Below are 27,911 nucleotides of genomic sequence, written 5' to 3'. Positions count from 1 at the left end.
AACCTAAATACCCACACACCATTCACTTTCACTAATGAAAACTGGAGCTATAGATAGACAGCATGTCAATGTGGTGAGCAGCCCTAAAAGCAAAGGCGGTGTTTTTATGACTGCAATGTGCTCTGCCTAATGAAAAACATTAATTTAGCCTTCTAAAATGCTGAGAGGGTTAAGAGAAATCCCTCAATGCTTCTCAAACATGGCAGCTAAAGCAACACAGAAAATAATACTGAACTCTTCCATTCCCCAGACACCTTAGAAAGTCAAGACTGATACATGACTGAGCAAAGAAAAGCTTTTAGTAATATTAACTGTTCTGCCATTTCAGGTCATGTAACCCTTAGCAGTAAACCTCTACACTGAGCATCCTGTTATTTATTTACAAAACATCCCACTTAGCCAGCAGTTGTACTGAAAATGTAGTGTTAACCCACCTTTCAGAGACTTCTTGTTTTAGCTTTGGCATAACACCTGAAGGCAAGTCACTGTCCAGGAGACCCAAGAAGTCTCCTTCTGCATTGAAGGACTCTTTATCCATCTCAATGTCTGATGGGTTTTGACCACTGAATGAAGAATCTAAATTTCTCTGATGCACATCTAATGCATCAACTTCAGCAGGACGACCACAAATGCCAGGAGTGCTAAAAACATCACCTCCTTCCAATTCTAAGTTGCTGTTCTGTTTCACATCACGCTGAGGTCGACTATTCAGCCCATCATCCCTGAACCCTTTAGCGAAAGGATTGTAATCTATTTTCAGCTGGGTAATCTGGATGTTCTGGTAGGCTGTAACTGCAAAGAATTCTGTCTGTGGAAAGGTAAATGTGTGGACATCGGGGCCGTTAAGCTGAATGACTTCTGTGGCTTTGTTTGCAGGCACCAAGTGAAGTCGTGGCAGATATCGATGCATAGAATGCAGGATTATGTGACCCTCCTGGTCCAGGGTATTGTTGGTAAGTTTAAGTTTATAGAAGGATACTGGCTGGTGCATCCAGAACTGGCCAGTGGAAGGGGATTCTGGATGAATAAACACTCTTCCTAGAACATGTGGTTCTGCCTTCCCACTGGGCTCCCACCAACGGCCATTCCATTTGTAGCGGTGATTGTCCACAGGGGATATGTCCATGACCAGGATGTACTTCTGACTGGAATTCAGCCCTGTAATCCAGTACCGGCAATACGGGAACATTCGCCTCCCCTGCTTGGTCAGGATCATCTCTGTGTTGCGATGGTAGAACTCGTTCCACATGCTGTTGTTATCCAGGGTGACAGTGATGCCCCCTGAAACACAGTCAGCTGGGAGGCAGGTCTTGACTCTGGGTTTGACTGGAGTTGATACACTGCTGGCGAGAGCACAGGCATCACGGTTTGCTACTAGGATTCCCTGGTCAGCTTTTCCATTTCCCTGCTGCTGTTTCAAGATGACAAAGAAAGCAGGTGCTGCACCAGACGCAGTCCCACCATCCCGGCTAGCCAACACAATCTGTTGTTTCTCCATGATCTCAAAGTACTTGTTTCTCACAAGCTCTCCAACCAAATGCAAACTCTACAGAGGTCTGATAATCTTCTATGTGTGTTCACCATTCTGAAAGAAAAAGAAAACACAGTTAAAATTATTCCAATACAGTCTAAGAAAGTAATTAAGTCACATAAGACATCCTTTTTGCAATAGCTCTCCACACAATGAACTTAAAAGATAAGCAGTACCATAAAACTTATACACTAAAACTATAAAAATCCTAATATAATTTTCATCCCAGTTCCCTCCATTCTAAGAAATTTTTGCACAAATTTCTTGATCTCTACCCCTATCCTCAGCTGCTGTTCTCTAATCAGTGTTTTTAAGCAGTCTTTCTCTTTCTGGATGGATATGAACAGGTGAACATAAACCACATTATCAACCAAAATTTTTACCTGAGTAGAGTAACATTAGGAAAGTTGTGGAAACTGAGACATAGAGTACTGCAGGTTTAATTGGCATATGCAGTTTGATAACCAAGATGCCTTGGCAACAGCAAGCAGAGCACAATCAGGGTGTTAACAAACCAGGGTTGCATGTGTGTATACAATTTTGACCTTATAGACATAGGGCCTATGACATTTAAAATTGCTTTTTCATACAGGCTTTGCCCCAGCAGAACTCCTTGCTTTGCTTGGTATTTCTAAACACTTTGTTCCAACTTCCATCTACTCTGAAGATCATTCACCTAATAACATTAGGCAAAACATGCAGAAGTTTTCAGGAGAGCAAACAGCACATTTCTGACAGAAAGGCAAAAGTCTTGCAGAAAGACAGAAAGAAAAAGTTTCCTGAAGTCTACAAATTGTGAAAAACTTAAAGGAGGAAAGAAAAAAACTGTTAAAAACATTTTCTCTGATTTTCTTTATTGAAATCAAAGTTTGGATGTGTTTGGAATTTCTTTGCTTACACTGCCCATCAACACTAAGAACTTCTAATTGTCTGCCAAGGGCAGAGAGAAAAAGAAGGGATAAAATACTTCAAATGAATAAGCTCTGGAAAAAGACACAAACTAACTCCCAAAAGACCATTCAGCTAAGATTAAATGGATGAATGTGAAGCATTGGGCAGCCTTAGCTTCCTTTATCTTCTGAATTATGGAAATAATTTAAACCAAACAAGAAAACATCTGTACTGTTACAATTAGCATAATCACTGTTTAGGGAACTAAAGAAGTTACTTTTATCTGCGTATACACAATACCACTTTTGTGTGTCTACCTCCCAGATTAAGAATTATGTCAACACTGCAACAAAGTTCATAAACTACTTCATTTTTCAAATAGCCTGTATATTTCTCTATGTGAAAATTTAAAATGTGCCCTTCTGGTAACTCACAAAAATCATGTTTTCACATCCAGATGTTTGTATTTTGATTCTTACTGTATGTGGGACACAAGACTGACAAAAAATTATTGATTCTTCTATCAAGTATCTAGTTGGTGGGAGCCAGAGAACAGAGTTAATCACCACTACTAGAAGTTGAGATGCATACTAGAGTCCTGAGGGAACTGGCTGATGTGCCAAAGCACTCTCCTTAATTCAAGAAGTCATGGCAGTCAGCTGACCACTCTGTCATCCAGAGTCTACGATAAAAAATGACTTCAAATATATTGCTCTGCTTTTTCAGTACATTACACCTCAAGTCCCACAAGACAAAAAGTTATCCCCAAGAAATATTTCTATGTTCACCTGCAAGAACTGAATAGAAATATAAACCTCAGATATACAGAGTGGTGAAAAAAGAACCACAGTCTAAGTTCTATGTGATTTTCCACCAACTTACTCTGTATATACACTTATAACACATTTATACGTATAGTAAACATACAGTCAGAAAGGGACTTCACATTAATGCTGTGCAGTATGTACCAGAACTGTGTTGGCTTATAAAGGAAACACACTATCAAAGTGGTTTCAGATCTGGTTTAAGATATGCAGAATGCCTGTAGCTTTAAATTTACTTGATTACTTTAAATTTATTTTACTAAGTTACCTTACTTAAGACATACCAGAAAAAAATGTTACAAAAAAAGCTCAACAACCACGCACTCAGTAAAAGTTCTGTGAATATAAAGACCTACGAGAGCAACCAGGTTAAGTTTCTGTTTTCCAACACTCAAAGTTTAAGAACTTAGTTGCACTGCTGCAGCTATTTCTACCACAAGCACCACACAAAATATCAAGTCAGACTAAGATCCGTGCGGTTAAAATAAGATTATGTGCAATCACAGTAATCAAAATCTATGCTATTTCAGCACTAGCACAGCCTGCTACCAGAAATATATTTCATATATTTTATTACATTTAGTGACACACAGGAGTCTGTTTTATTATAGCACACAGACTCTAATCCGGTATTTAAGGGGAAACACGTGTATTTGTGGAAGCTTCTGAACAGCGTCAGAGATTTCCCTTCACTACACGCAGACCTTTCATTTGAGAAGCAGCGTCCAAGCAGGACGCAGCGGCCAAGAACAATCACAAGCCGCACTGAGACCCGCCAAAAGCAGGACGACAATCAGATGCGAAAGCGTCCTTCACAACCAAACAACTAAACAAACAAACAACCCAACTCCCCGCGCGGTGACCGGGACGCGGCTCGGCGCGCGGCGCTCCGGGGCGGGCGGGCACCGGGAGGCGCCGTGGGACAGGGAGCGGCGGCGGCGCGCGAGCCCCGGGGCCGCCCCGCCCGCCACCGCCGGGAGCCCCATGGCGCGCGCCCAACGGCAGCGGGCGCCGCACCGCCGGTCAACACCGACCGACCGAGCGGACACCGGGACGGGCCGCGCCGGGCACGGCGGCGAGAGACGAGGGCCCCGCCCCGGGCAGGTGGCGTCACGGCTGCGAGCCGAGCGCAGCACCTGTCGCTTTGCGCGCCCTCCCCCCCACCCCCCGCCCGCCCCCCGCTCCCCTCCCCGGCCGCGCCGGACGGACCCCAGCCAGAAGCCTCGGGACGGGGAGCGGCGGCCGCCTCAGAGCGGCGGGAGCCGGAACCACCGCCCGTGCCGGTTGGCGGAGGCCAGCGGGACGAGCACACGTGGCGAAACCGCGCCGCTCTTCGCCGGGACCCGGCGCGGCCCTGCCCGGCGGGGCGCGCGCTGCCGGCGCTCCCCAGGCGGCCCGTGCGCAACGGCGCCTCGCGTGGCCGCCGGGGCGCGGCCGGCGGGCCCGGAGCCGGCCGCCTCGTGCCCGCGCCTGGTGTCAATTTTCGCAGTTCGGGCGGCGGGCGGAGGGCGCGCGGAGAGGCGCGCAGGGTTCGCGCGCGACGCGGCCGCTGCCCCCGGCGCAGTCCCGCTCCCCGGTCGTTACCGTGCGCGAAGCGCGCGCGGCCTCCCGCTTCCTTTCTCACGCGGACCGTGTGTCCGCCAGCTGGGGACAACGTGCGTGCGCACCGTGCTGACGTCATGGCGCCGCAGCGCGCGCAGGCGCACAGCGAGCAGGCAGCCCCCTCCCTCCCGCCTGCCCGTCACGTGCCCGCGCCGCGCTCAGGGCCCGGCGCTCGGCCCGGCCCGCGCAGCGCCGCGCGCGCGGGGAAGCTTCTCGAACGGGTGCGCGCGCGCGGCGCTGCGCTCACGCGCCAGTGGCCGTCGAAGGCCCCGGTCGCGCGGCTCCGCCTCCCTCCGCGCCCGCGCCCGGAGTGCGCGCGAGGCCCGCGGCGCACGGCGCCCCCCGGCGGGCCGAGCGGGGCGGCGCCGCCCCTCATCCCCATGCCCACGGCAGCGGCCGCCTCCGCCGGGAACGGAGCACCGCCGGCAGGAACCGGCCGCCTCCAGGGGAACCCTCAGCTGAGCATTAAGTCAGCGCTGCTTCCATCGTCTGAGCAAGCTCTCGCTGAGCGGCCAAAGCGCGGCTCAGACTCCGCCCCGCAGCTGAAGAAGGGCCCGTGCCTCTGGGGGGGCACCCGCTGACCTGTCACACCGCGCCCTGAGCCGGGCCCTGCGCGGTGCCACCGCCGCGCTGACGAACCGAGAGTCGGGCTCAGCGCACCCTGGCCCGGCCGCGACAGAGCCCCCCCGCCCGCAGAACGGCACCGAGCGGGTGCCGCCCCATGCCCAGCCCCACAGGCCTTCACAGACACCGAGGGAATTAATTACATGCTATAAACCTGACATTTCTGACAGCAAGCCAACTGAAAGAGAATTCTGAACCTTAACCGAATTCACACCAAATGCATTACAGCTGCAGGCAAAAACACCTCCATAAAGTACCCCCATTCTATCCCTTTTTCCATTAAGGTTATTTATTTTACAACACTGCATCCATTATGAAACGACAGAGACTTATTTACACATGGTGCCAGAAGGTAAAGAAATCAGTTAGTAGGGTGACACCAAAGTCCAGGCTCACCCACAGACCCAAATTTTGCACTGACCATTGCCTACCATGAACTATAACTTTGTCAAGACTGCTTCTCAATCTGCTGGGGATTTTTTGTCTTATTTAAAAATGGGCAGAAGAAGAGCAACCTAAGTTTATGCTACAGAAAATTATCTCAGAAGCACAGAACTGAAGAAAATACGTTTTTAAGAAACTTGACAAACATACATCAAAACATTAACACAGTTGGGTCTGCATGGAGGCCCAGAGGAATGCCACCAGCTCTGCGTGTGTATGCACACCTCTGTCTCGAATGGGCCATGTGGGTGCAGGGGTGCTGGACATCAGCTCAGCCACCTGAGAGACACAGCACTGTGGATCTGCTGTGTCCACCTGCCAGCAACCAGGGAGACTGGGAGTCAGGAACCAACACAGTGTCTAAGCTCTGCTGCTGGGGGGTATCTGCCATATGTATAAATACAGACACACACAGATATATACATGTATGTGTGTGATTTCCTGCTCAGATAGCGAAGGGAGCAGGATATGGCTGTCTGCTGTGCTCCTGTATCTGTATACGTTTACATTTAAGTGTCATTTGTGCGTGAGATCTATGGGCTTGTACCTACCAGCAATATCTTTTCAGCCTTATTACTGGTCATATTTGGTGGGATGGAGCTGCAACAGCCTCAAGGTGTTGGGTCCAGAGTATTTTTCCTGTAACAAATCCAGTCAGAAAAAATTACAACAATTTCAGGAATAGTCATTTTATACCTACAGTCATCTCATATTCTGTAGAGTAGTCATCAAGTTTTAGGGCCACAGGATAGAGATGCTATTTTGTATTAACCAATTTGCTTCTCAACAATGACAATATTGGTTTGACAATAGTTGGTTGGCAATAAGTGGGGGTTTTTCAGCAAGAGAGTAATTTGTACAACTGGGAACTGACACAGAACTGAGACCAGATAGTGCCCCATGTTCATGGCCCACAGGCCACATGTTCCAGTCATGATAAATGATAAAAGAAACAAACCAGAAACGGTTGACATTGCCAGAGATTTTGCTACAATTTGACTAAGGCAGGTAGAAATGCTTGCCTGCACCAAGACTGAATCCCTGGTTTATCAGAACAGACTCATCAGTAGAAGTCACAGCAGTACTACAGACTTCCACCAGCTTAAGCAACCCAGTTCTAAGCAGCTTAAAGCTGACAAGCAATGCTGCAGGAAAGAACAACATCTTGTTTAGATCAGTACAAACACCAGTGTTAAGGACTTGCTTGTGCTAAATATGAATTGGCAGCACAGAAATGAACTGGCTTGCACCTACTGAATTCCTGATCAGAGGGAGTTACAACCATCCCATTACTGGCTACTATGTGGTATTTGAAATGCTCAAATTCACTACCAAGACATACACTCTTCCCCCAAATGCTTCTTTCAGACATATTCCCTTGAAGGTATGAACTACAGTCTTGACAAGCTGCATTTCAGCACCCAGTAAATCACACTCGTGTTTTCAGTAACACCTACACAGCGCTATAAAGCACCCATTCAAACCTACGTGCTACAAGTAATAAGAGACTGTACTTGTTAGAGCTGCAGCAACAAACTGCTCTTCAGCCATTCTAATGGCTAACCTGTGGCAAAGATTCAGTAACAAATCAGGAATTGGAGGGCCACAAGTCCCAGACTTTGCTACAGATGTAGCTGTGGGTGAACAACATACCTCCTAGAGTATATATACATGTAACTACAAATAGTTAAGGAAAACGGAACAGCTGCCAACTTGTGAAAAATACACAAGAGGCGTCAATTACATTTTTTGTTAGCAATCCCCTGAACACAAAGATTGCTACTACACAAGTAGATACATGACAGGACACTTCTGTCACGCAGCATAGTGTGAAAGGCACTACTACAGCAGCATAAAGGAGGCCTTCAGCTCTTCAATTCACTTGCTAAAAACAAGCACTAGCTGAAATTACACTCACTACCTGGAAACAACAGCTATCAAAACCAGCTGTGCCAGTGTAACACACCCACAGCAGCAGTCAGCAGTTTATTACAGCAGTCTACAGGTTTATCACTAACTAGGACCAGACAGCCCTGACTGGGCTCCAAAATCCCATGTTTTGGACATTAAAAAAAAAAAGAACCAACAAAACACCCCCCAAAAAACAAAAAACCCAAAACCCACAGCATTTGAAGAGCTGAAAACCTAGTGATGCTAGAGCCAGAAGTGTCATGCAATGTGCACATTAGAACAGTTAAAACACTAAAAACATTCTTTCTTTAGACAATGTTTTTCCACCTTGGAGAATGATTAACAGTAGCAACCCACAGGAAATTCTGTTAATCCAACCAAAACTCTGGATTAAACTGTATATAAACAGGTATCTAGTCCCATTTTCTATGCCATAAACTTCTCCAGACAAGTAGTAGCCTCCCAGAGCTGAATATCTGCTGTACACTGATGTCTCTAATTAGCAGCATCTATGTCAGCTTCAGACCTCTGTCCTTAAGTAACAGAATGCCAGCCCAAATGTACTTTAAGAGAAGTTTACAGAATATTATTTTTGATAGGAAACTAGCGTAAACTCTTTTTTTAGCTTTAGTGAAGAAATATAATTTAGTGTCAAGAAGATAAAAGATGAAAGTGATGGCAGAATCTAGACAAAAAGTGAGATTAAGAAAAAAAATAATTGAAAGAAATGGATTGTTGTAGGGGAAAAAAAAAATGTCCTTCAGACATTTTTAAAACGTTTTTTAGTTTTCTTGCTGGTGCAAACATGCAGAAACACATGCTCCAGCTGCAGTCAGAAAACACTTATGCCCACAAAAAGTCTGACACAGCTTGTGCACTGCCAGATTTCAGCCCAGAGCATTTTTTTATACTAAAACCAAATTCATGTCACACTCAAGTCTCCCAACTATAGCAGGAATGAATATGTGGTAGCTCAGAAAGTGTTTCACCAACTGAGAGCTACATGCCTCCAAGAGCAGCAGCGGCTTTTGGAGGAACAGGGTACATAGCTGGGGAGGGTGGAGGAAAGGGAGAAACTCCTGCTTCACCTCTCCAAAACCCATCCCATGCCACGGAGTCCGAACTTCCAGCTGCCCATAAAACCAGTAGTTTGTCAAATAGCATTAATCCTGCAATGTACCATGCACAGATTCTTGCATCTCTCAAGAGCTACCTAAACTTTTGGGAAACACCTCCCAAACACTGAAGATTGCAAAACGGAAAGGCACCAAACTAGATGTGGACTCAGTGCTATGGTCTAGTCGACAGGTGGTGATGGATCAAAGGTTGGATTCCATGACTTTGGAGATCTTTTCCAGTCTAAATCATTCCGTGATTTCTGTGAAGAATGAACTACTAGTAAGAGGGCAGGGGAAAAAGCCAAAGTTAACTAGAAAAAATGTTCTTTTTTATCTGTGTACAACATGTTACATTTAGGTTAAGGTATTTTACATTACTTCCCATATTTCATCAGTCAGTGATATGTCCATTACTCATACATTCAATGAATGTTGTATTTTTAATATATTATTACTCCAACTACCAAAAATCACAAAATAAAACAATAAAGCTATGCTTTATGCTTTTTGCCATGCAACACTGGCAGAAACCAGCCATAATCAGCAGGAATATCACCATTTTGATGAATTTCAATCCATTTATGGCCATCATGAGGAACATTTTTCACATACACAAATCTTTAGCTGGGGATCTTGTCCACATCATAGAAGGAAAAAAAAAAAAGGCAAATAAAAAGCCCTCACGTGAGTTCAGGACTATCCTATTCATCCAACTATTTTATAGTAATACTCATTGCTACAGTCATCAATGGCTCAGCAAGTCAGAACTGCCAAGGAACCTGTATTCCCCTTTTAAGTTATGGTGAAAAAGAGAATGACACTAATTAAAATCTAGACTGTTGGTGATGTGTTCCAGGTTCATATCCAGTTTATATACATCTTCGTTACTGTTTACTGACTTACCCTGTGGCCAGGCAGACCGTACCACATTAACAGAAAGCACTGTAGGACAGTTAGAAAAACAGCACAATTCCAACATCACAAGTTTAACAGTAACTGCGTCACAATCTTGTCACTCTCCAAATTGGCTTTTCCTAAAGATAGTGATTGAAAAAAAGAATGCATTTTTATTGTAGATAGGTTTTATCTGGTTCCCCTTCATTTTCTCTCCTGTATGCTGTTCACATTCCTTTAATGCTTTTCTGTTTTGGGCTTGATTTTTAAAAAAAATTAAAACAGAAGAGCTTTCTTCTGGTTGCTTTCTTCTTATGACACGCCTTCATCATTCTTCTCATATCATTCTCACTGCATTCTTCCTTATCCAGTTCAGCAAAGGATTTATCCCAGGTACTAAAACTAGCCAAAATCCAACAGTGAAAGCATATTCCATCTTTGTGTGGAGAGAAGAGCAACTCTACCATCATAACTTGATTCTTTGTTCTAAGGTTACCCAGTCTTAAGAAAGATTTAAAAAAAAAAAAAAAAAAAAAAAAAAAAAAAAAAAAGCAAACCAACACAGCACAACATATCCTTAGTTATGGAAGAGTAAGACAAAAGGAAAGCCCTGCTGGTGCCACAGCTAATGGCACTGCTCCCTATGCATGCCATGGCTGAGGTTTTTCTGTATATCCTCTGCTGTCCATGAAACACCACACAGACAACAACCTCCTCACAGAGCAAAGCTCTTTCACACTCCACTAGGCAGAGACCTATTTCATTGCATTTGTAAGGAAAATGTCTTGGACTTCCCATTCCTTAGGAAACTAGGTTTTAAAAACAACCATAAACTTCAGAAACAATCTAGTGGATTTGTGTATAAACAAAGAAGTGGCCTACAGTCAGAGAGAAAGAATTTCGTTGGTTTTTTTTCTCCTGGAAGATGACCAAACAGGTTTATTCACAAGCGGTTTCCTTCAGTTGCACGTTTCCCCCCCACGGCAGGCACAACAGTGTCTGCACCAATACCGAGCCAGCAATGGGGGAGGTGAACAGCCAGCTGCTGTCAGAGGAAATACAGAAGTGAACAAATGCTACCCATGTCCACAAGACCTAAGAAATATGGGAGTTTTCCCCACATAAAGATGCACAAAAAATGCTCACCTACAGGAATACTTTTCAAGGAGAATCAATTTCCCTTTCCAGTCCTCAGTACAGATTCACAAGGCACTGTGCCCGAGGGCATTGAAAGGGTGCTGCAGCTGCATCAGGCAGAACACCTGCAAGCGACAACACCAAAGCATCAGCCTGCCCCTCTCCTTTACACAGCCCTCGGTTTTCAGAGTCTGCAGCAACATCAGATCTTCGGGGCTCTAGCCCATCCCATCAAGTGTGACTACAGACGGCCGAAGCCTTCACACAGTTCATACTGGGAACAAGGCAGCGTGACTGTTGTGCAAGATTTGACATCTGAGTAAGTCAGACAAGAACGGGAAACCACTCGTCTCCCCGGGCTGCTGTAACAGCCGCTGGCCCTCGTGCCTACCTACTCCTCACTGAGCTCGCCTTCGCGCTTCGACTCCCTTTACAGCACCAGCTCAGCGCGAGGAGTTTCAGACAGGACGGGACCAGAGGCACCAGCGCCCGCTGCCCGCGCGCCCCCGCGGCCGCCCCCCGGACGTGCCGGGGCGCACGCGCGCCGCCCGCGGGCCGCCCCGCCCCTCCGAGGGGCCCCGCTCCGCCCCGCCGGCCTCGGGCACCCAGGGGGCACCGGGCCGCCAGCCCGGCCCCGTCTCAGAGCCGGCGCCGGCCACACCCCCACCGGGAGCCGGTCCCCGGGCGCGCGACGGCTCAGGGAGCGGCGGCAGCTGCCCGGGGCCGGGCCTCAGCCGACCCTTCCCGGCTGGAGAGCCCGGATGCCGCTCGGTCCCTTTAACAATCCCCCCGGTCAGGTGACCGCCGGCCGCTGTCCGCTGCCCGCGCCCCCGGGTCCCGCCCGCTCGCGCCCCTGGAAGGAGCGTTGCGGGGACGCGCGAGGGGAGCGCGCGGCAGCCGGTCCCGTCCCCGTCCCGCGCGCGACCCCCTCGCCTCAAACGCGGGCGCGGCGGCAGCGCGCGGACAGGCGGCGCGCGCGCGCGTGATTGGGCGGCCGCCGCGCTCACGTGACTCACGCACGCCTCGCGCCACCTCGAGTGAAAAACTTCCGAGCGGGGAGGGGGGCGCGCGCGCGGCTCCTACCTGGCTCCGCGCGCCGCCCGGCAACGCCCCGGCCCACGCGGCCCTCGCCCGCCACGCGCGGCCTCCCGCCGTCCTCATTGGCCGCCGCGGCCCGTCACGTGGGCGGCGCACGTTCCGCCGCCCCTTCCCCCGGCTGCCCTCCCGCCCGCGCGAGGCCGGTACCGGAGCGCGGGGGGCGCTGGGGGCCGGCGGCGGCCGCGCGGTGCAGCTGCCTCGCGACGCCCCGCCAGCGGCGCGCCGCCGATTGGCCGGAGCCGCCCGCCGACGCAGTTCCGCTCGCTGGGCGCCGCCGGCCACGCCCTTCCCGCCCCTCCCCCGGCCGTGCGCGAGGGATAACACGCCGCTCGCGCGTGGGGCCGCGCGGCAGCGCCGCCGGCGGCCGTGCCGGGCGCGCGCCCTTCCCGACGGGCGGCCGGGCCCCGCGCGCGCGCTCCTCCCGCGGCCCCTCGTCCTTCCTCCGCCTTCCGCCCGGCCGCGTTCGCGAGTCACGGAACGGGCCTTCGTGTGCGGCGGGGCGCGATGTGCTGGCGGCCAGTGCAGCTACGAGCACCGCCGGCGTTCTCAAAGGGTTTCTCGCGCCGTGGGTGCTGCTGCCGCTCGCACAAGGCTCTCGGGCCCGGCGGCGTTCCCGGGGACCGGCGTGTTGGTGGAGCGCCCGCGGAACTGCACTCACGCCGGTCCCCGAGTTACCTGGAAGATGCCTGGCCACCTGTGAGCCGAAAGAGTGAAATAAAGGCCTGTCAGCGTAGGGATGTATTCACTAATACCTCTGAATAGAACAGCCCTGCGTGCTTTAGGCAAAAGGCCATTCAGGAGGTTCGCATCTGAAAAGTCTATATTTGGTATAAAGCGAAGTGATGGAACACATGTTGAAGATTTAAAAAGTGTAAATAAACCCTCCTGAGTGCTGGACAACATGGGCATGTGCAGATTGGCTGGACTGTGTGACAATTGTAACCCAGGGCTGTAACTGCATCAATGAGGAGGGCCAGGCCTCCTCATTGTAATGTAATTTCAGGTCTGGATAAAGGCAGATCACATGTAATGGGAAATAATTTAAAATTTAAACAAAAGCTGGTGGTAAACAGCACCATAAGGTAGCCCTGGACAGAAATTTTTGTGTTGCAGGTCTTGGCCTCGAAAGGTGCTCAGTCATTGCAGCAATCTGCATTCCCCAGGCACTGTGACATTGCTGAGAATGTGTGACAGCATGGCTGGGGAGTCCATGAGGGATGCAGAAAGGGAAGTGTCCAATTAGACATAGGTTTATACTTCTGCAAAATGGAACTTTGTGTTGATACCGAATTGAGTGGTTGGTTCTCAGATCACTGAGAAGCTCAAAGATACCTTCCCTCACTTCTTAGATAACTATATTCGAGGAATCTGTATACAAAGGTCACAGATATACCGGCTGGTACACAAGCTGAACTTTTGTTGGGCTTCTGCAATCTTAAAGCCAAAGTTCAGAAGGGTTTGCGTGTCAATGGAGAAAGCACTGGTGAGTTTAGGACCTGGCTTTTTGGAATTTCTGGGCTGATTGAGGGATAGCTTCTTTGAAATTCCTGCTGCTATAAAGGATGACGTGCCCAATTCCCAGCTGCAGGATCTGTTTTAGTTAATAGGCCAAATAGAGGAAACGTCACCCAAATAAAATTTACTGTTTGACATTAACTGCAATGATGTTGCAAACATATAAAAGGATAAAGAAGTAATGCCAAGGCAATCAAAGATATTGGAGTTATGGAAAAATAAAAGCTAACACATGGAGGGGAAGTAAGTCTTTGATAATGTCTGAGGGAAGAGACATTAGTCTTTTAGAAAACAGACTAGTTTTGAAGGAAACCTGATGGTGTCTATGAATATCACAGAAATGAGCCAACTGCATGTTACAGCTAAAAATAAATAAATATTTTTTTTACAAAAAGGTGTTGTTTTGGTCTCTAAGTGCCAAAAATATCATTTATTGGAAAGAGATAGATCTTATGACTGCTGTGTTGAAGAAGTTCTTATGCAAGTTAGATTGGGAAATCTTAACTTTAAAAATGTACATGTCCTTTGAAGCAGAGATGCCCAAATTACAAGTGAGGTTTTGCAGAAAAATCCTTTTGTTTGTTGGCTGATTTTTTTTTTTTTTTTTTTTTTTTTTTTTTTTTTTTTTAAAGCTGAGTATTGAGAAACTAAAGTTCCTTAGAGATCGAGGAACCTTAAATAAGCAAGAAAAAGGATTATCCTCCTCTCCCCCTCCTTTCCCTTCTGAATAAAACCTTTAAAAGTGGGAAGTGGAGAAGGAGCAGTCAATACCTGTTCTTCCAGGGGCGTGTTTGTCCAGGGACCACATTGCTCTTCAACATCATCTGTTTAGCCAGAGGCTCCCAATCACTATCCCAGTTCTATCCACCCTCTGTTCACCGTGGGCCTCTTCCCTTCACTTGAAATCAACACCCAAGTTTTTCAGTTCTTCCATCCCCACCCATCCCATTAAGAGTGATAAAATGGGCCTGGAAATCCAATAGGAGTCTTCTCACTGAGGAGCATATTTAGGAAATAAAGGCTTTAGAAAACTGAGCAGAAACAGGCACATCCTTTTATATGAAAAAATTATGCAGGTTTTGAGTGGGCTGAGGTCGTGGGAGGAAGGAAGTGTGATACAAAGAGAAAGGGTGGTGCTAAATCTGGTATATGCCTAAGGCTGGCATTTTATTGCCAAACTCATTACCTGCTCTGTTTAATTCTGATGACTGTAAAAATCAAACCCCTATAAACAAATTTTGTTGTCCCATTAATAATATCCATTTATAATTAATCAAAATGTAAAAATAATTACATTTAAACAACAATAATTGCATTTAACAACCACCACCCCCCTTATGTTTGAACTATGTTATTTAAATGCTTTAATCAATCACTCAAAGCCTGCAAAATGTCAAATTAAGGATGCAACTTCCTGGGCACTGAGCGAGTCAGGATCACATGAAGAAAATAGTGTGTGAATTTTTCATGAAATCAGCATTACACACATGGGAACCAGATAAAGATTGCTGAGATAATAGTGAAACTGACATTTACTAGCTTTGCAGCATGGACTTTGCATTCCAAATAATGACCTTCTTATCTGAATACACGGAAAGGGTTCATTGATGATGGCTGCTTTCTAAGTTTCCCTTGGTTACATTGGAGCTGCTGCTATTGTGCATCCTCGTCACTATTTAAACCTGAACCTTCCCTTTGTACCGGTCACCAGAGCTGCAAGGGCAGCAGTGTAATTGTACAGCAAGAAAGGTTCTTCTTTCCAAAGGCAGAGGCCAGGAATCAGGCACTGGGACTGGAGAGGTAAGGCTGGGAGGAAAGCCTGTCCAGGCTTTCTTAAAGAGTTCGACAAGGAAAAATGACAGGCAAAGCAGAAGACCTGCCCCTAGCTTTATTGCTGTTTTTGTTTCACAGATGTGATAAAGCTCCCCAAGAGCTCATGGAAATCTCCAGACTGCTCCCCCTTGCAGCCTTCCCTTTACCGGCTTCTGTCTCTGGACACTTGCAGGAGCCTGTGCTTCTGAGGCCAGGCTTGTGCTCTCTTTTTTACAGAAGACTGCAAGGTGGCCAAGTCCTCTTCACAGGGATCGTCCCAGCTTCTCTCCACGGGGAACAGTGGCGACCTCCGAATTCCCAAGCTGTTGCCTTCCCCAGCCCAAAGAAGGCAGGGCAGAAACAGGGCTGCCCGAGCTCCTCAGTCGCTCTGCAGAGGGCCGGGAGACCTGCGGCAGCACCCACGGGAGGGAGATGCTGGCGCCGGCGCGTCTCTGCCGCTCGCTCCCAGCACGGTGTTTACTGAGCGCAGAAACCCCCTGGGAACGCATCAGTGATGAGGAGCTGGGATTTGGCTTTCTTGCTGTAGGCGAGTTCCTAACGAGCTCTAGGTACCTTTGGGCTCTGGCCAAGGAATTGCCGGAGGGAGCAGCCCCGACCATCCCGGCGGAGCTCTCCCAGCCTCCCTGTGTGCCGCAGCTTTGGCTCTTCTGCTGCCACAAGCCTTGCCGAGCCCAGTCTTTCTTCCTTCCTTTTCCCGTTCTCAAGGGACCGCAGCCTAACAAACCCTTTCCTGCCCGAGTTATTCAAACCCACGGTCCCCGGGCCTTGGGCTGCCCCTTCCTCTCGCCACCGCAAGCGAGGGGTTAAACCTTCCCCCGGGCAAGCCCCGAGCAAGGAGGCTGCGGGCGCAGCTCCGGGCTCCGATCGCTATCGCAGCGCCACCGCCCCGAGTCCCTGCTAAATGGGGGCACGAACCTGCCCCGAGTCCCTGCTAAATGGGGGCACAAACCTGCCCGAGTAACGCTGGTAAATGGGGGCACAAACCTGCCCGAGGTGCGGGGGATGCGGGAGCTGCCCCGAGTCCCGCTGGTAAATGGGGGCACAAACCTGCCCGAAGTGCGGGGGATGCAGGAGCTGCCCCGAGTCCCGCTGGTAAATGGGGGCACAAACCTGCCCGAAGTGCGGGGGATGCAGGAGCTGCCCCGAGTCCCGCTGGTAAATGGGGGCACAAACCTGCCCGAAGTGCGGGGAGCAGGAGCTGCCCCGAGTCCCGCTGGTACATGGGGGCACAAACCTGCCCGAGGTGCGGGGAGCAGGAGCTGCCCCGAGTCCCGCTGGTACATGGGGGCACAAACCTGCCCGAGGTGCGGGGAGCAGGAGCTGCCCCGAGTCCCGCGGGTAAATGGGGGCACAAACCTGCCCGAGGTGCGGGGAGCAGGAGCTGCCCTGCGCCCCGGGTCCCCCGGCGGACGCGGTGCTTCCACCCCCGCGGCCCAGGGCTCCTCCGGGCCCGGGAACCCAAACGCTGATCGCTCGGAGCTGCCCTGGAGCCCTGGCAGGAAGCTCCAGCTGCAAACCCCCGCAGACATCTGCCGGCAGCAGTGCGGAACAGCTGCGGCGCGGAGGCGCCCGCTGCCAGCGCTGCTGGCTGAACTTCCCGGCAGCACCAAGCCTCTCCCTGCCTCCTAGAACTATTTCCTTTCAAACTGAAAGTGGTGGTGATTTCTCAGATATGTGAAGCCGGTAGTTCTCATGTAACATCTTCATTTAAAGCAGTTTGGAGAGCAGCTATTACAGATCTAACAGACAGACTCTACCCGTGCCCTGCAGCCTCTCCCGGTGAAAGGAGACATGAAGCAGGCACAGCTCGTCCCTCCTGCAAGGGGCACAGCTCTGTCCCTGCAGCCCAGCCAAGGCTTTGGACCTTCCCCAAGGCAGGAGGCCTACCCGGTGGGTAACAGGGAGGAAGGAGAAGGGAGAGAGTGCAGTAGAGGAAAGGGAGGAGGCAGGCACTGTGTGCTGGGGTACTGCTCAGGGGGAGCAGTGGGGTCACAGGTTTTCTGGGCAGGTTAGAAACCATTCTCAGACCTTTGTGAACCATCTAGAGGCTCCCACACATTGGAAAATTTTTGCCCTCCAGAAGGGTGTCTGAGTGGTCAACAGCAGGTGAGGGGAGCCCAAGGTATCCCCACTTGAGCATGAGGGCAACATCTCCCCTCCCCTGTCTCCCGGCCCCAGCAGCACTGCCCTGGCAGGACTGAGAGCAGGGTGGGCAGTTTTGCCATCCAAAGTAACTCGCTGCCCTGAGCATCTGTCTGCTACCCACATCCTACCTCTGAGGCTGATGCAAAGGAAAAATAAAGTTCCTGAGGCAGGCATGCAATGCAGAGACCAGCTCAGGCACCTGGCAGCAGAGCACCAGCTCTCAGAGTCTGGCCTGAGGCAAGGAAACTTGCTCAAAAATTTACAGCTGCATCAGTGAGCAGTGCAGCCAGAGCATGCTCACAGACCAAAGCAGTTGGCATTAGCAGCCTGCAGCTTGTGTGTATCCATTTGGGTAGGGTTTCCCCAGCCCAGCTCCTCACCAGGTCTGGGCACTGGCAGCCCTTGGGCAGCCTGTGAGCAGTAGGTGCATTCTCACAGCCCATCTCCCAGCGTGGCCTCAGTCAAAACTCACCCTGCAGTGTGAGGAGGGACTGTCAGGACCCTCACTATGAACACAGCATCCTTATCTAAAGCATGCTAAGGTGTCCATTTCAAGCCAGCGTTTTCACATTAAGTATTTTGCTGAAATGCTTCCAGAGAAACTACTAAAATGGGACAGACAAGGCAATCATCAGATATGCAGCTTCTTCACAGATGCTGCTGATAAACAACATAACCACATCACAAAACTGCACAAGCAGCCTAGGGCACAAACAAGCAACGAACTCTGTATGGTCTGAGAGCTGGCACTTGAAGGTGTTTCCACATCCCTCCCAAGCCTGCTTCATAGGGCACCTCACCAAATCTGCATCCAGAAATCTCATCAGGTTTTGCACACTGAATGTCAGTGCAAGCAAAAATTACTTGTTTGGGGCCAAATTCTCATTTCAGTTGCTTCCTGTGGTTTTGCAGGAGTCAAAAGGTATAACTGAGCAGAGGCAAAGTCTGGCCAAGAAAACCTCCCAACTCTTAGACTGTATTGAGCCAGAATATGGAATTTTCTCTCCCTCAGCAATCTGCTACTCCTTCTTGATAGCTGAATCATGATAAAAAACCATTCAGAAACATAAGCAGGATTATTTTTCACTATTCACCAGCAAGGTCACTGAGCAGAGTAGAGCACTGAGGCCATCTCAAGAAGTGTGCCTGCTGCCAAGGACTCTTAGAAAGGTTCAGTGGCATGGTGGCAAAGATCCTGAGTCAGCAAGAGGAAGGATCTGGGTGGTCATGCACAGCATCCTTGTGAGTGCTAGTGGGGATCAGGGGCTGCTGGTGGTGCTAGGGCTGCCCCAAGCCAGGCAGCATGGCTGTTCTCAATCTCAGTTGGGGCAGGGAAAGAAAGGAGTGTGGCCATAGGGAGGTATTGAAATTACATTTGTGGGATGCAAAATAGGATTTCATGGCTGAGCAGGCAGCAGGGAGAGCTGCAGGGGAAATAGAACCTGCCAGGAAAGGTTTCCCCTATAGAACTGCAGATTATTAAATAACTTCAGCTTTCTGAAGGGCCTTTATGGGCATATTTCTGAGGATTGTAAACAATGCATATGAGGGATTTTAAAAATCAGGCAAAGTCTGCTGTTACATGAGTCCAAAGAGCAGCTCCAATTTGTTCTGCAGGAGAGGAGACTGACACTTCAGAGACACAAATGTCATGCTAGAGACTACAAAATATCCCCAACTGGCATGTTCTCCCACCTCTGCCCTCTCTGAGCTGTCCCAGCTCTCTCTGGAGTAGACAACATTGGCCAGTCCTCAGCAGCTGGCCCTGGGGGTACAAAACTGAGCTGATCCCCGAATTTCCTCAGGATTGCCCACCTCAGGCTGCTCTGGGCTTTTCTGTGCATGAGGCATCCCACCGCCAAGGCCTGCTCCTGTTTCCAGAATCCTCCCTGCAAGCAAAAGCTCAAGTGGGAAGAAACTGCAGTAACAGAATCCACTGTCTGTGTGTTCATCTGCACTGAAAGAAAAGCATGTCGTGCCCTTTAACCACACCTGGTGAAAACAAGGCAGTGCCTTGCTTCCTTCTGTGCTAGCAGGTCCAGGAAAAGAGCTGTGGGAGAGACACAGATACACCTCATCCTGGTACTGTGTGGCAAGACCACAGAAAGCCTTGTCTCCTTTAAGATTTAATCCCCATCTGCACTAATGTTGTGCTAAGAACAGCTTTTTCTTTATTTGCCAAATTCAGTGTCAGTGATGCTCTGTGAGATGTTTACTCAGAAAATAAGTCCATTAATTTTTTTCTCATTAAATTTTGGAGCCTTCCTGGAACAAAGGAAAGTGCACATTTTCTACATTCACAGATTTCTGATAAACAGGCAAGCTGTAAAGCACGATGTTGAATTCTTGCCAGCCTTGTGACGGCATCATCCCCTGGACTTCCGTGAGCTGCTGCGCAGTGCCCCTGCTGTGGGATCAGCAGCAGGGCTCAGCAGTGCTGCAGAAAGCTTCAGCAGCTGAATGGGCTCAAGGAGGAAAACCAACGTCATCCCAGCAGATCATCTTCACCCAGGAGAGGTCAGGGCATGGTGTATAAGCAGACTGGGTGCATTTCCAGGTTACATACCACCTCCTTCCCTCAGTTGTGCTATTTTCAAGCCCTGATGATCTCAGTGCCTTTCTCACAGGTTTACACCACTATCAGCAATGGGTGGTTCAGACCTGCAGTGCAGGAGATCTCTGGAATGAGGTCTGTTCCACTGAGACTACAGTGGTCAATTGTGTGAGCATAAATCCCCAAAAAAGTCTCTGTGGGCCAACTGTGTCTTTAGTTCCAGCACTGCAGCTCCCTACTCACTGCAGCTTGACAGAGCTCAGCAGACTGGCAGTATTTCATGGAGTATATTAAGAAAGAAAACACAGAAATACTGAGCCATGCTAATTTCTGCCATAAATGAATGCATTCAGCCCCTCTCATTTGGATCCTTTCCTGGTGATGGCAGCAGAAAAACCCACTGGCAGGTAGGGCAGCAGCCCTGATCAATTTCAGTGGTGACCCAGGGAGACTTCATCAATAGGTGGAAAATATGGGAAAGATTTCATGTAGGAGCCTGGTCAGGTACAGCCCAGCATATCAGCTTCAATGGAAGTGCACTGGCATAATTGGGAGTGTTGGCAGACAGGCTGGAGTGAATCAGACAGGGGGGAGGGAGTGTGAGAAGTCACCGGCTGTTTGCTCTGCCAGAGATTTCCACCCCCTCAGCAGTGCTGGGAGAGGCATGTGCCTGTGCTTCATCCTTTTCTGTGCATCACCAGCTACATCTTCACTACCCTCAGCAGCACCAGCACTGCTGCCTGGCTGATGGGGTCCCCAGTTAGAGCAGAGAGGGAGCAAACAAACATTGGGGAGAGGGTCTTAAACTGCCCCAGCTGTCTGATGAGCTGCTAAGCCTTGAAGTTCAGATTTGACACTGTTTTTTTCACTTTGCAGGGGTTCTGACAACAGCTAAGTGTCTGCCTCTTTCTGGAATGCAGTTTGGGTGCCTTGCATAAGCCCCAGGTCTGCATCTTCCTTTGCCCTTACACCCTGCAGCTCAGGTACAAGGTTCATGGTCACCAAAAGGCTGTTAAAGCTCAGTCCCTCCTCATGTCACATGCCTGCACAGTATTTCTGGTCCTCTTTCTCTTTGTGTATCTTTGTGTAAGAAGAGGGATTCTGTAGACAAATAATATCAGGAAAGGTATTAATTAGCTCTGAACCTTGCCTGATGTTGGGGAGGCAGGCTGTTTCACATCATCTAGCAATGTGAACCTTGGGGCTTTTAGCTTCTTTAAAGGTAATTTAATAAGAAGGAGCAGTGAGAGGCAGCAGAGAGTGACCAAAGGGCTCTCTGCTCTGGCTAGCACTGTGCCACACAAGCAAAAGTCACTGCTGCAGAGGCATTCATTGGCAGAACAGAAGCAGAGAGGCAGCAGCAGTCTCCCACGCAGCTCAGGTAATGGCAGGGCAGCAGCCAGGATCATTGTCTTATATACTAACTAAGGAAGCAGAGACATTCTGAATTTGCTGCAGTAGCTGCCATGATGCAGTGTACAGTCTGCTTCTCTCCAGTGACCCTTCCTGTCAGCTCTCCCTTTCTGCCACCTTTACTGGCACTGTATGTTTATCAGCATGTGCTGCAACCTCCTGTACTCCAGCTGGATCGTTTATGCATCCAAGCCCTCTTTCCTTTCATGAATTTGTGCTTCCTTACCACATGCTGGAAAGAGTCAGCTCCTATAAAGACTCTTCTGGAAACTAGTACAGTCCTGTAAAATCTATACTGAACTGAGCAAGGCTTAAATCAACAAGTGCCATCTATTTCCTGGGGTCTCACATTCCTTTCAGTTCTATTTCAAGCCAGTAAAAAGAAACTGGAGGAAACACAAGCTGTTTAGATACTTCCTGTGCTGCTGAAATACCTGTTCCCTAATGTCAGTCCTACTGTCAAATATAACCAAAAGATGTTTCATTTCACCTAACTGCAGTTGGGAGTGACTTGGCTTGACATGCCTCAAGCTGGAGGATCCATGGAGTAATTAGGAAGTGAGGAGTCAATCATCTTTGTTGTTGCTAGACCTCAGTGCAGTGACTGAGGTCTGATTCATACTGACACTGAATTCCCTTTATATGACAGAAAATGCAATCAAACCCATGTCCATCGGTCTTTTCTGTTCTTGGACTAAGTAATTGATTTCTAGCTCTGTTTCCCATGGTAACAAGGCTCTCTGATCACCAGCTGCACGTGTTGGCCCTAATAGCTTTTGAATCCACTGCTTTATTTCAGCCAAATAAGATGGCAAGATTGAGGTCTGAAGGATAATTAAGTTCCCACAAGTTTTCTGAAAAAAATCTGCATGTGGCAGATCGTGTTACTTCCACATCAGTACCTTCACTGCAGATGGAAATTCAATGAGTATTGGATGCCAGAGACTTCACCAAGGGAAAAGGTCTTGTAAGAACTTTAACTAGGGGCAAGCTTCACCCAGAGGCTGCAATCACCCATGGGATCCAAATCCACAGGAATCCAGTGTTTGTAGAACAACTTGCTGTTTCAAGGGAGCACTGCAGGTGTGAAATAACAAATCAATATAAAATTAGGACTGTCTATGAGGGTTCCTCACAGAAATCCCTGGTAAAAAAAAAAAAAAAAAAAGAGGATTTGCAAAAGTTGGTGATTGTTGAGCATCAGGAGAGGATGAATACTGCCATCAATGTATGGAATGTAAGTCAGGAAAATATCTATGTGCAAATATTTTTCACTGGTCAGCAAGATTCAGATTTTTACTCAAAATTAATTGCATTTCACTTCCAGGGAGTGTTTTATAGAGTCAAGGCTCCAACACTTCCCTCCAAACACAGGTGAAGAAGGAAGGTGGCTGGTTCTGGGGTAGCTGTGGAATAGCTCCAAGGTATATCTGTGCACTCCCTGCAGCCATCTCTGAGCTGCCAGCCCTGAGCACACCATTCCCCACACTGACCAGGTACTGGATCAGGCTGGAGCATCCCCATACCTGCAGGCTGAGCTGCCAGCACAGCCCAGTCTGAGGCTCATCAGTCAGCCCTGGCACTGGAGGTGACAGGGGCATGTTCCCTCCTGCACAAACTACTCCCAGACAACACAGGCAGTGCTCTGAGCTTCTGCTGTGCTCTTGCTAGGTGCTGTGGGTCATGCAGCCTCATAACCCAGCTGGTAACTGCCCTGCAGGGCTTGAGCCTCTGTTAAAAAGGAGACCCTGTCTCATCCTCAGGGAGATGTGGATGAAGGAATGTGGTCAGGCTTACCCGTATGGGACAGAATTTGCTTCAGCATAAACATGCAGCTGTTGGACATCCCACTGCCCCAGCAGACTGGGCAAGGGCTGCTGCTGGGGAAGGTGGGAGGGACTGCACTGTTGTACTGGGGTGGTGGAAAAAAAGGGTGGCTGTGGGAGAAACACTTTGTTTATTTAGGAAAACAGTGTGCCAGGCTGGTGCCTAAATCAGAGCTGTTAGGCTGGAGCTTCCCTGGGGTCAGGACCACAGTGCTGTCTCCAAGCAGACACAGGGCCAGGCCAGCTCTGTACAACCTCTTCATGATTTGAGAGCAAAAATACTGCAGAGCACCTGGGCTGGACCAGAGAGACTCATCCTTTACCAAAACACACAGCCAGCCCCCACCTCAGACACCTGGCTGAGGCAATGCCATCTCTGTTCTGGTATGTCATAGATAAAATTTCACATTTCTGCTTTCTGACTCCCTCTTGACAGCTCATCCCATCTGTCCTGATTTTAAATTCTCCTTCCTTCCCTCTTTTTCACTAGTTCTTCTTCTGGTGTTGCCTCTCCCACCCACAAAACAGCTTCATTTGTACCTGGTCTGTCCAGGCTTTTACGCAGGAGGATTAAATCATCATTTGAGCCAGATCACTGGACACTGAAACCTTAAATTATCAACTAAATCAGCTGCTTCATGCTTTGGAAGTCGTTTTTCCTGCATTGCAGATGGGGGGTGAGTGCTTGTGCCGTTTCCCATCACTCTTGCTCTCTGTGTGAGCTGCAGGCAGAGGGCGTGCAGCGTGCTGTTTGCTTGTGAAGAATAAAAGCGTGAGGTACGCCTTTTCTTCCCTGCAAGTTGGAAATCCAGGGGCTCTTTTATGTTGTGCTTGGAACATTTGAGTCAGGAGCTGAATTTTACCCACCTCCTCCAAACCTCTTTTCCACTGAGAGCACTGCCAGTAGTTGGATGGGGGCATGCACAGTTTTCAGGGAGGAACTGATGCAAAGGTCTTGCATTCCTGGGTAGGAAGCACCACGTCCCAGGAAGGGCTTTTCCCCAGCTTCCTGCAAGTGGTGGCCACAGAGCTTCTCTTTATGGAACCACTAGCCCCTGCCCCTCAGATTTTGGCCTTCACAATCCCAAGGCTGGAGCAATGCAGAGTAACTGGCACCTGGGCAGGTCAAATGTTCTCTGCCCCCAAGAAGCAGCTCAATTGTGCTTGGTGAAGGAAGAAGGACAACTTTCAGCTGAGGCTGACAACGACCCCACACAGTTAGTGAGCATCATCACACGTTCTGCCACAGTTAAGAGGCTGGGACTCAAACACAGTACAGGTTTTATTATTAAAAAATGCATAAAAACTAAAGACATGCTTCCCAGAGTTAGAGTCTATATGTACATCTGCGCTTCCTAGGCAGCTGCAGGGAGCATAGCCTTCTGCAAAAGTGCACTGCACAGGTTTTTGTTACCCTTTGTTAGGTGTTATCTTCTCACCTGCACTTACAGCATTCCAGCTGAGAGAAAACCCTGTACTGCCTGGGGTGTAAGATGGTAGAACTTGTATCTGTGACTGAGAAACCATACTGAATTTCTGGAGACACCTGTAGGACATCTCTGTTGAGTAGGAAACTTGACAGAAAGGACCCATGCTCAAGTCCCAGGCTGAAATTCCCCTTCCCTAGGAAGAGTTGACCTGAAACTTGACCTGAATTTTATATCTAGACCCCAACCTTACAATAAGCAAATACTAGGTATCGAAGGGTGGAGTGTTCTGATACCAAGTCTGCAATCTCATTTGACTTTTTGGTCCCATATTTGCCAACTCAGTAAATGCTGACATTTGTGGTATTAATTTGAGGAAGTGCAATGTGGAATCCTAAGTAATACTGCCAAGTTTTCAGCGCAGTGAAAATAAAAGAAATTAAGATCTAGCAAATATTTAGGATAAGTAGAGCAAGATGTAACTGCACTTCCTTGCTGGGAACCACTGTACAAAACAAATGCTGATTTACAGTAAAATATTAAATTATTAAAAACCACAAAAGCACTTGCAGTTATAGTGAGTCAGACATGCTGATTGGAAAACAAAACAAAACCCAAAGAGCAAAACCCTTAATTTTGCCCTGTCTGGCAGGCTGCAGTGATACTACTCCATGTTTTATGTGACTTTTACAGCATGCCAGAAAACCTCCTAAATAAGAAGGCCAGTGGTTCTCAAGCTTTTTCATCATAAGGCTCTCTCTTCAGAAAGAGATCTTCCAGTTGATCCCTCCCCCCCAACACACACATCTTCCTGAAACTGATTTCACATGTCACTATAGCAGCTACAGTTCTTAGTTATTTGAAGAAGACATAGGACTAATAAAGGGAATGATTGAAAGAATCCAACTTTGAAGCAAATGCTGAATCCCGCTCCTGCTGAAACCGAGCAAGTCTGTCATTGTGTGCCTCAGTCTTCTTCCTCTCCTGGAGGGCAGCACTTAGCATTAATTAGCACTGTTTCCCCATACTGCTGTTAAGTTCTCTCTACACTGCTTCCTTTCCATTCCTTTGAAGTTGGATTCTGCCCTCACACAAGCCAGCTGCTCTCCCTCCCTTTGCATTTTAATGTCAGCTGCAAGTCTAGTCAGGCCTGAACCGCCATCAAACAGAAGAAAAAGAAAGACAAAAAAAAAGGCATGGGGAGAAGAGGAATGCTGGATTTCTTTTTTTTTTTTTCTAATTTCCTTGCTCACCAAAATGTCTGAAACTCTTAAAAGAGCCCTGGACTGAGGAAGCAGCAAATGTCACTGCATGAAATGAGCCAGATGTTCAAATTCAGTGCTGGGTAGGAGCAGATCCACTGATCAGTTTGAGAACCACTGAGGTAGGCAACAAGTCTAGGCAGTACTGCTGAGTGAACACGAGGGGAATTTTGCCCTCTTGTCCTGAATGACAATATAAATACCCTCTAGAGTTTTCAGAGGTACCGGTCCCAAAGTCCGCAGCCAGGATTGAAGACAACATCTACACAAGAGCAAGCACTGACTGAACAGAAGGTGTGTTCAGCTCTGCTCCAGCACTCAGTGAGAAGAAGCAGAGCACAGACTCTGACTGCCACCTTAGCTCTGAACTCCTGTCAGCAGGATGTGGTCAACCTGCAACCCTACTGCCTCCCCCCCAAATCCAAGGGGTTGTTGGGGTTGCAGTTCTTCCAAGTTATTTGCCTCTGCAGCCCACACAGGTGGTGAAAGCTACAAAAGCTGCCCAAGAGCCCTGGCCAGTGCTGTTCAAAGCCATTCCAGGTCTGGCATCAGAGGCCCAGGAGAAACAGCACCATGCTGCACACATCCAGTCCCAGGGAAGCAGAGTGCCACTGCAATGTACAGGCTAGCAACCTTTCTCTCCTTCTGTCTCTAGCTCATACAGAAGGCTTTTGTCCTCCCCTTCTTGTCCATCTGGATGCCTTTCACCCTCAGCATCATCTCCAAGGCACAAGGGGCTCATGATGTAGCGATAGTCACTTGTGACAGCAGCAGCTGCCCCAGCCACAGTCTCTTCAGCATCCATATTTCCAAAGGAGGCGTGCAGGGCAGGGTCACTTGCAGACACCTCTTTGTCCTTCCCAATGTTGACATAGAGAGGATCTTGGCTGGCAGAGAGCGTGGACATCCTCCCGCGAATCATTTCCAGCTGGGACCGCAGGACCCCAAAGCTGGGGCGTAGCTTGGGCTCAGGATGCCAACATCTGCACATGAGATCATAGCTGCAAAACAGAGGGACACAGGAGCACTGAGAAGGGGAGCAGCCATGCCCTGCACCTCTGAGCAGAGGCTCTGGGCAGTGAAGCTTAAAACACACAGACACTTCCCCCAAAGCCTGCCAGCTTTGGCCTTGCATGGGTGACACACCATGGATGGCCATTATGGGTCTAATTTCTTGTTTCTTCCCATTTTCAAGAGCATTCTCCCTATGGTCAAAACATTTATTTAGACAGTATCAAAGTCCCAAAAGCCCTGTAGAAGTATGCTGAATTTATTGGTAAAGCCTTTGCTCTGCTGTCTCTAGGGAGCTAGAATAGGACTGTGAGTGTGGCATTACCTAGTAATAGCCTTTGAATTTATTCATAAAAAGCACCCTCACAACTCTGCCATAGCTGAAGCCATCCCTCTAAATTCTAGTTCAAGAGCAGATAAATCAGAGGAAGAAAACAAAGATCAAACTGTGGGAGGTGCATGCTCTTTCCAGAGTATTTTTTCTTTCATGCCATGTTAACTCAGCACTCCCAGAGTAATGGAAGTGTGCTGCTGTTGCTGCCTGACAAGTTGTCAACAGGACTGGAAAAAGGCACACTGGGTTTGTTTAGAGGGCTGCTAAAGAATGGACAACAGCTTCAGTGCTGAAGAGAGATGCTGGAATGGCCTTTCAACTACAAAGGTTGAAAGCAGTGGTGCAGAAGACAGGTTCAGGGCCATCACCAGGTCCAGTCCCATCCTGCAGCCTTCCTCCTGTGGCCAAACACCAGCCAGCTCAGCTCTGGCTGCCCCAGGGCCAGCATGAGGAGAGCACCACTGGCTCTGCTGGTCAGTGCTCGGCAAGGCAAGGGGAGCTCTCCTCCTGTGCTCAG

The 27,911-nt window shown here is 48.9% G+C and overlaps 2 protein-coding genes across 8 annotated transcripts in view; both read right to left on the bottom strand.

Moving 5' to 3' along the window:
• Positions 1–12,261, bottom strand: part of MGA (MAX dimerization protein MGA) — a 55,780-nt gene extending 43,519 nt beyond the window's left edge. For 4 of the 6 annotated variants that reach the window (XM_056492674.1, XM_056492673.1, XM_056492675.1 and 1 more), the window contains exons 1-2: positions 4,831–4,920; positions 435–1,585 (exon numbers count right to left, since the gene is read on the bottom strand). In XM_056492674.1, the coding sequence (XP_056348649.1) occupies positions 435–1,498 (1,064 nt within the window). In that variant the 5' untranslated portion in view covers positions 1,499–1,585; positions 4,831–4,920. Of the gene's footprint in view, positions 1–434; positions 1,586–4,830; positions 4,934–12,059 lie in introns of those variants that run through there. The other 2 variants (XM_056492669.1, XM_056492670.1) reach the window with 2 other exon arrangements.
• A 12,363-nt stretch (positions 12,262–24,624) lies between these two features.
• TYRO3 (TYRO3 protein tyrosine kinase) overlaps positions 24,625–27,911 on the bottom strand; it is a 40,700-nt gene continuing 37,413 nt past the window's right edge. For both annotated transcript variants that reach the window (XM_056492925.1, XM_056492926.1), the window contains exon 19: positions 24,625–27,050. In XM_056492925.1, coding sequence (XP_056348900.1) covers positions 26,675–27,050 — 376 coding nt within the window. In that variant the 3' untranslated portion in view covers positions 24,625–26,674. The remainder of the gene's footprint in view (positions 27,051–27,911) is intronic.

The sequence above is a fragment of the Oenanthe melanoleuca genome, chromosome 5 (assembly GCF_029582105.1).
Source record: "Oenanthe melanoleuca isolate GR-GAL-2019-014 chromosome 5, OMel1.0, whole genome shotgun sequence".
In the NCBI taxonomy this organism is placed as follows: domain Eukaryota; kingdom Metazoa; phylum Chordata; class Aves; order Passeriformes; family Muscicapidae; genus Oenanthe; species Oenanthe melanoleuca.
This window is presented reverse-complemented; position numbering and strand designations above follow the sequence as displayed.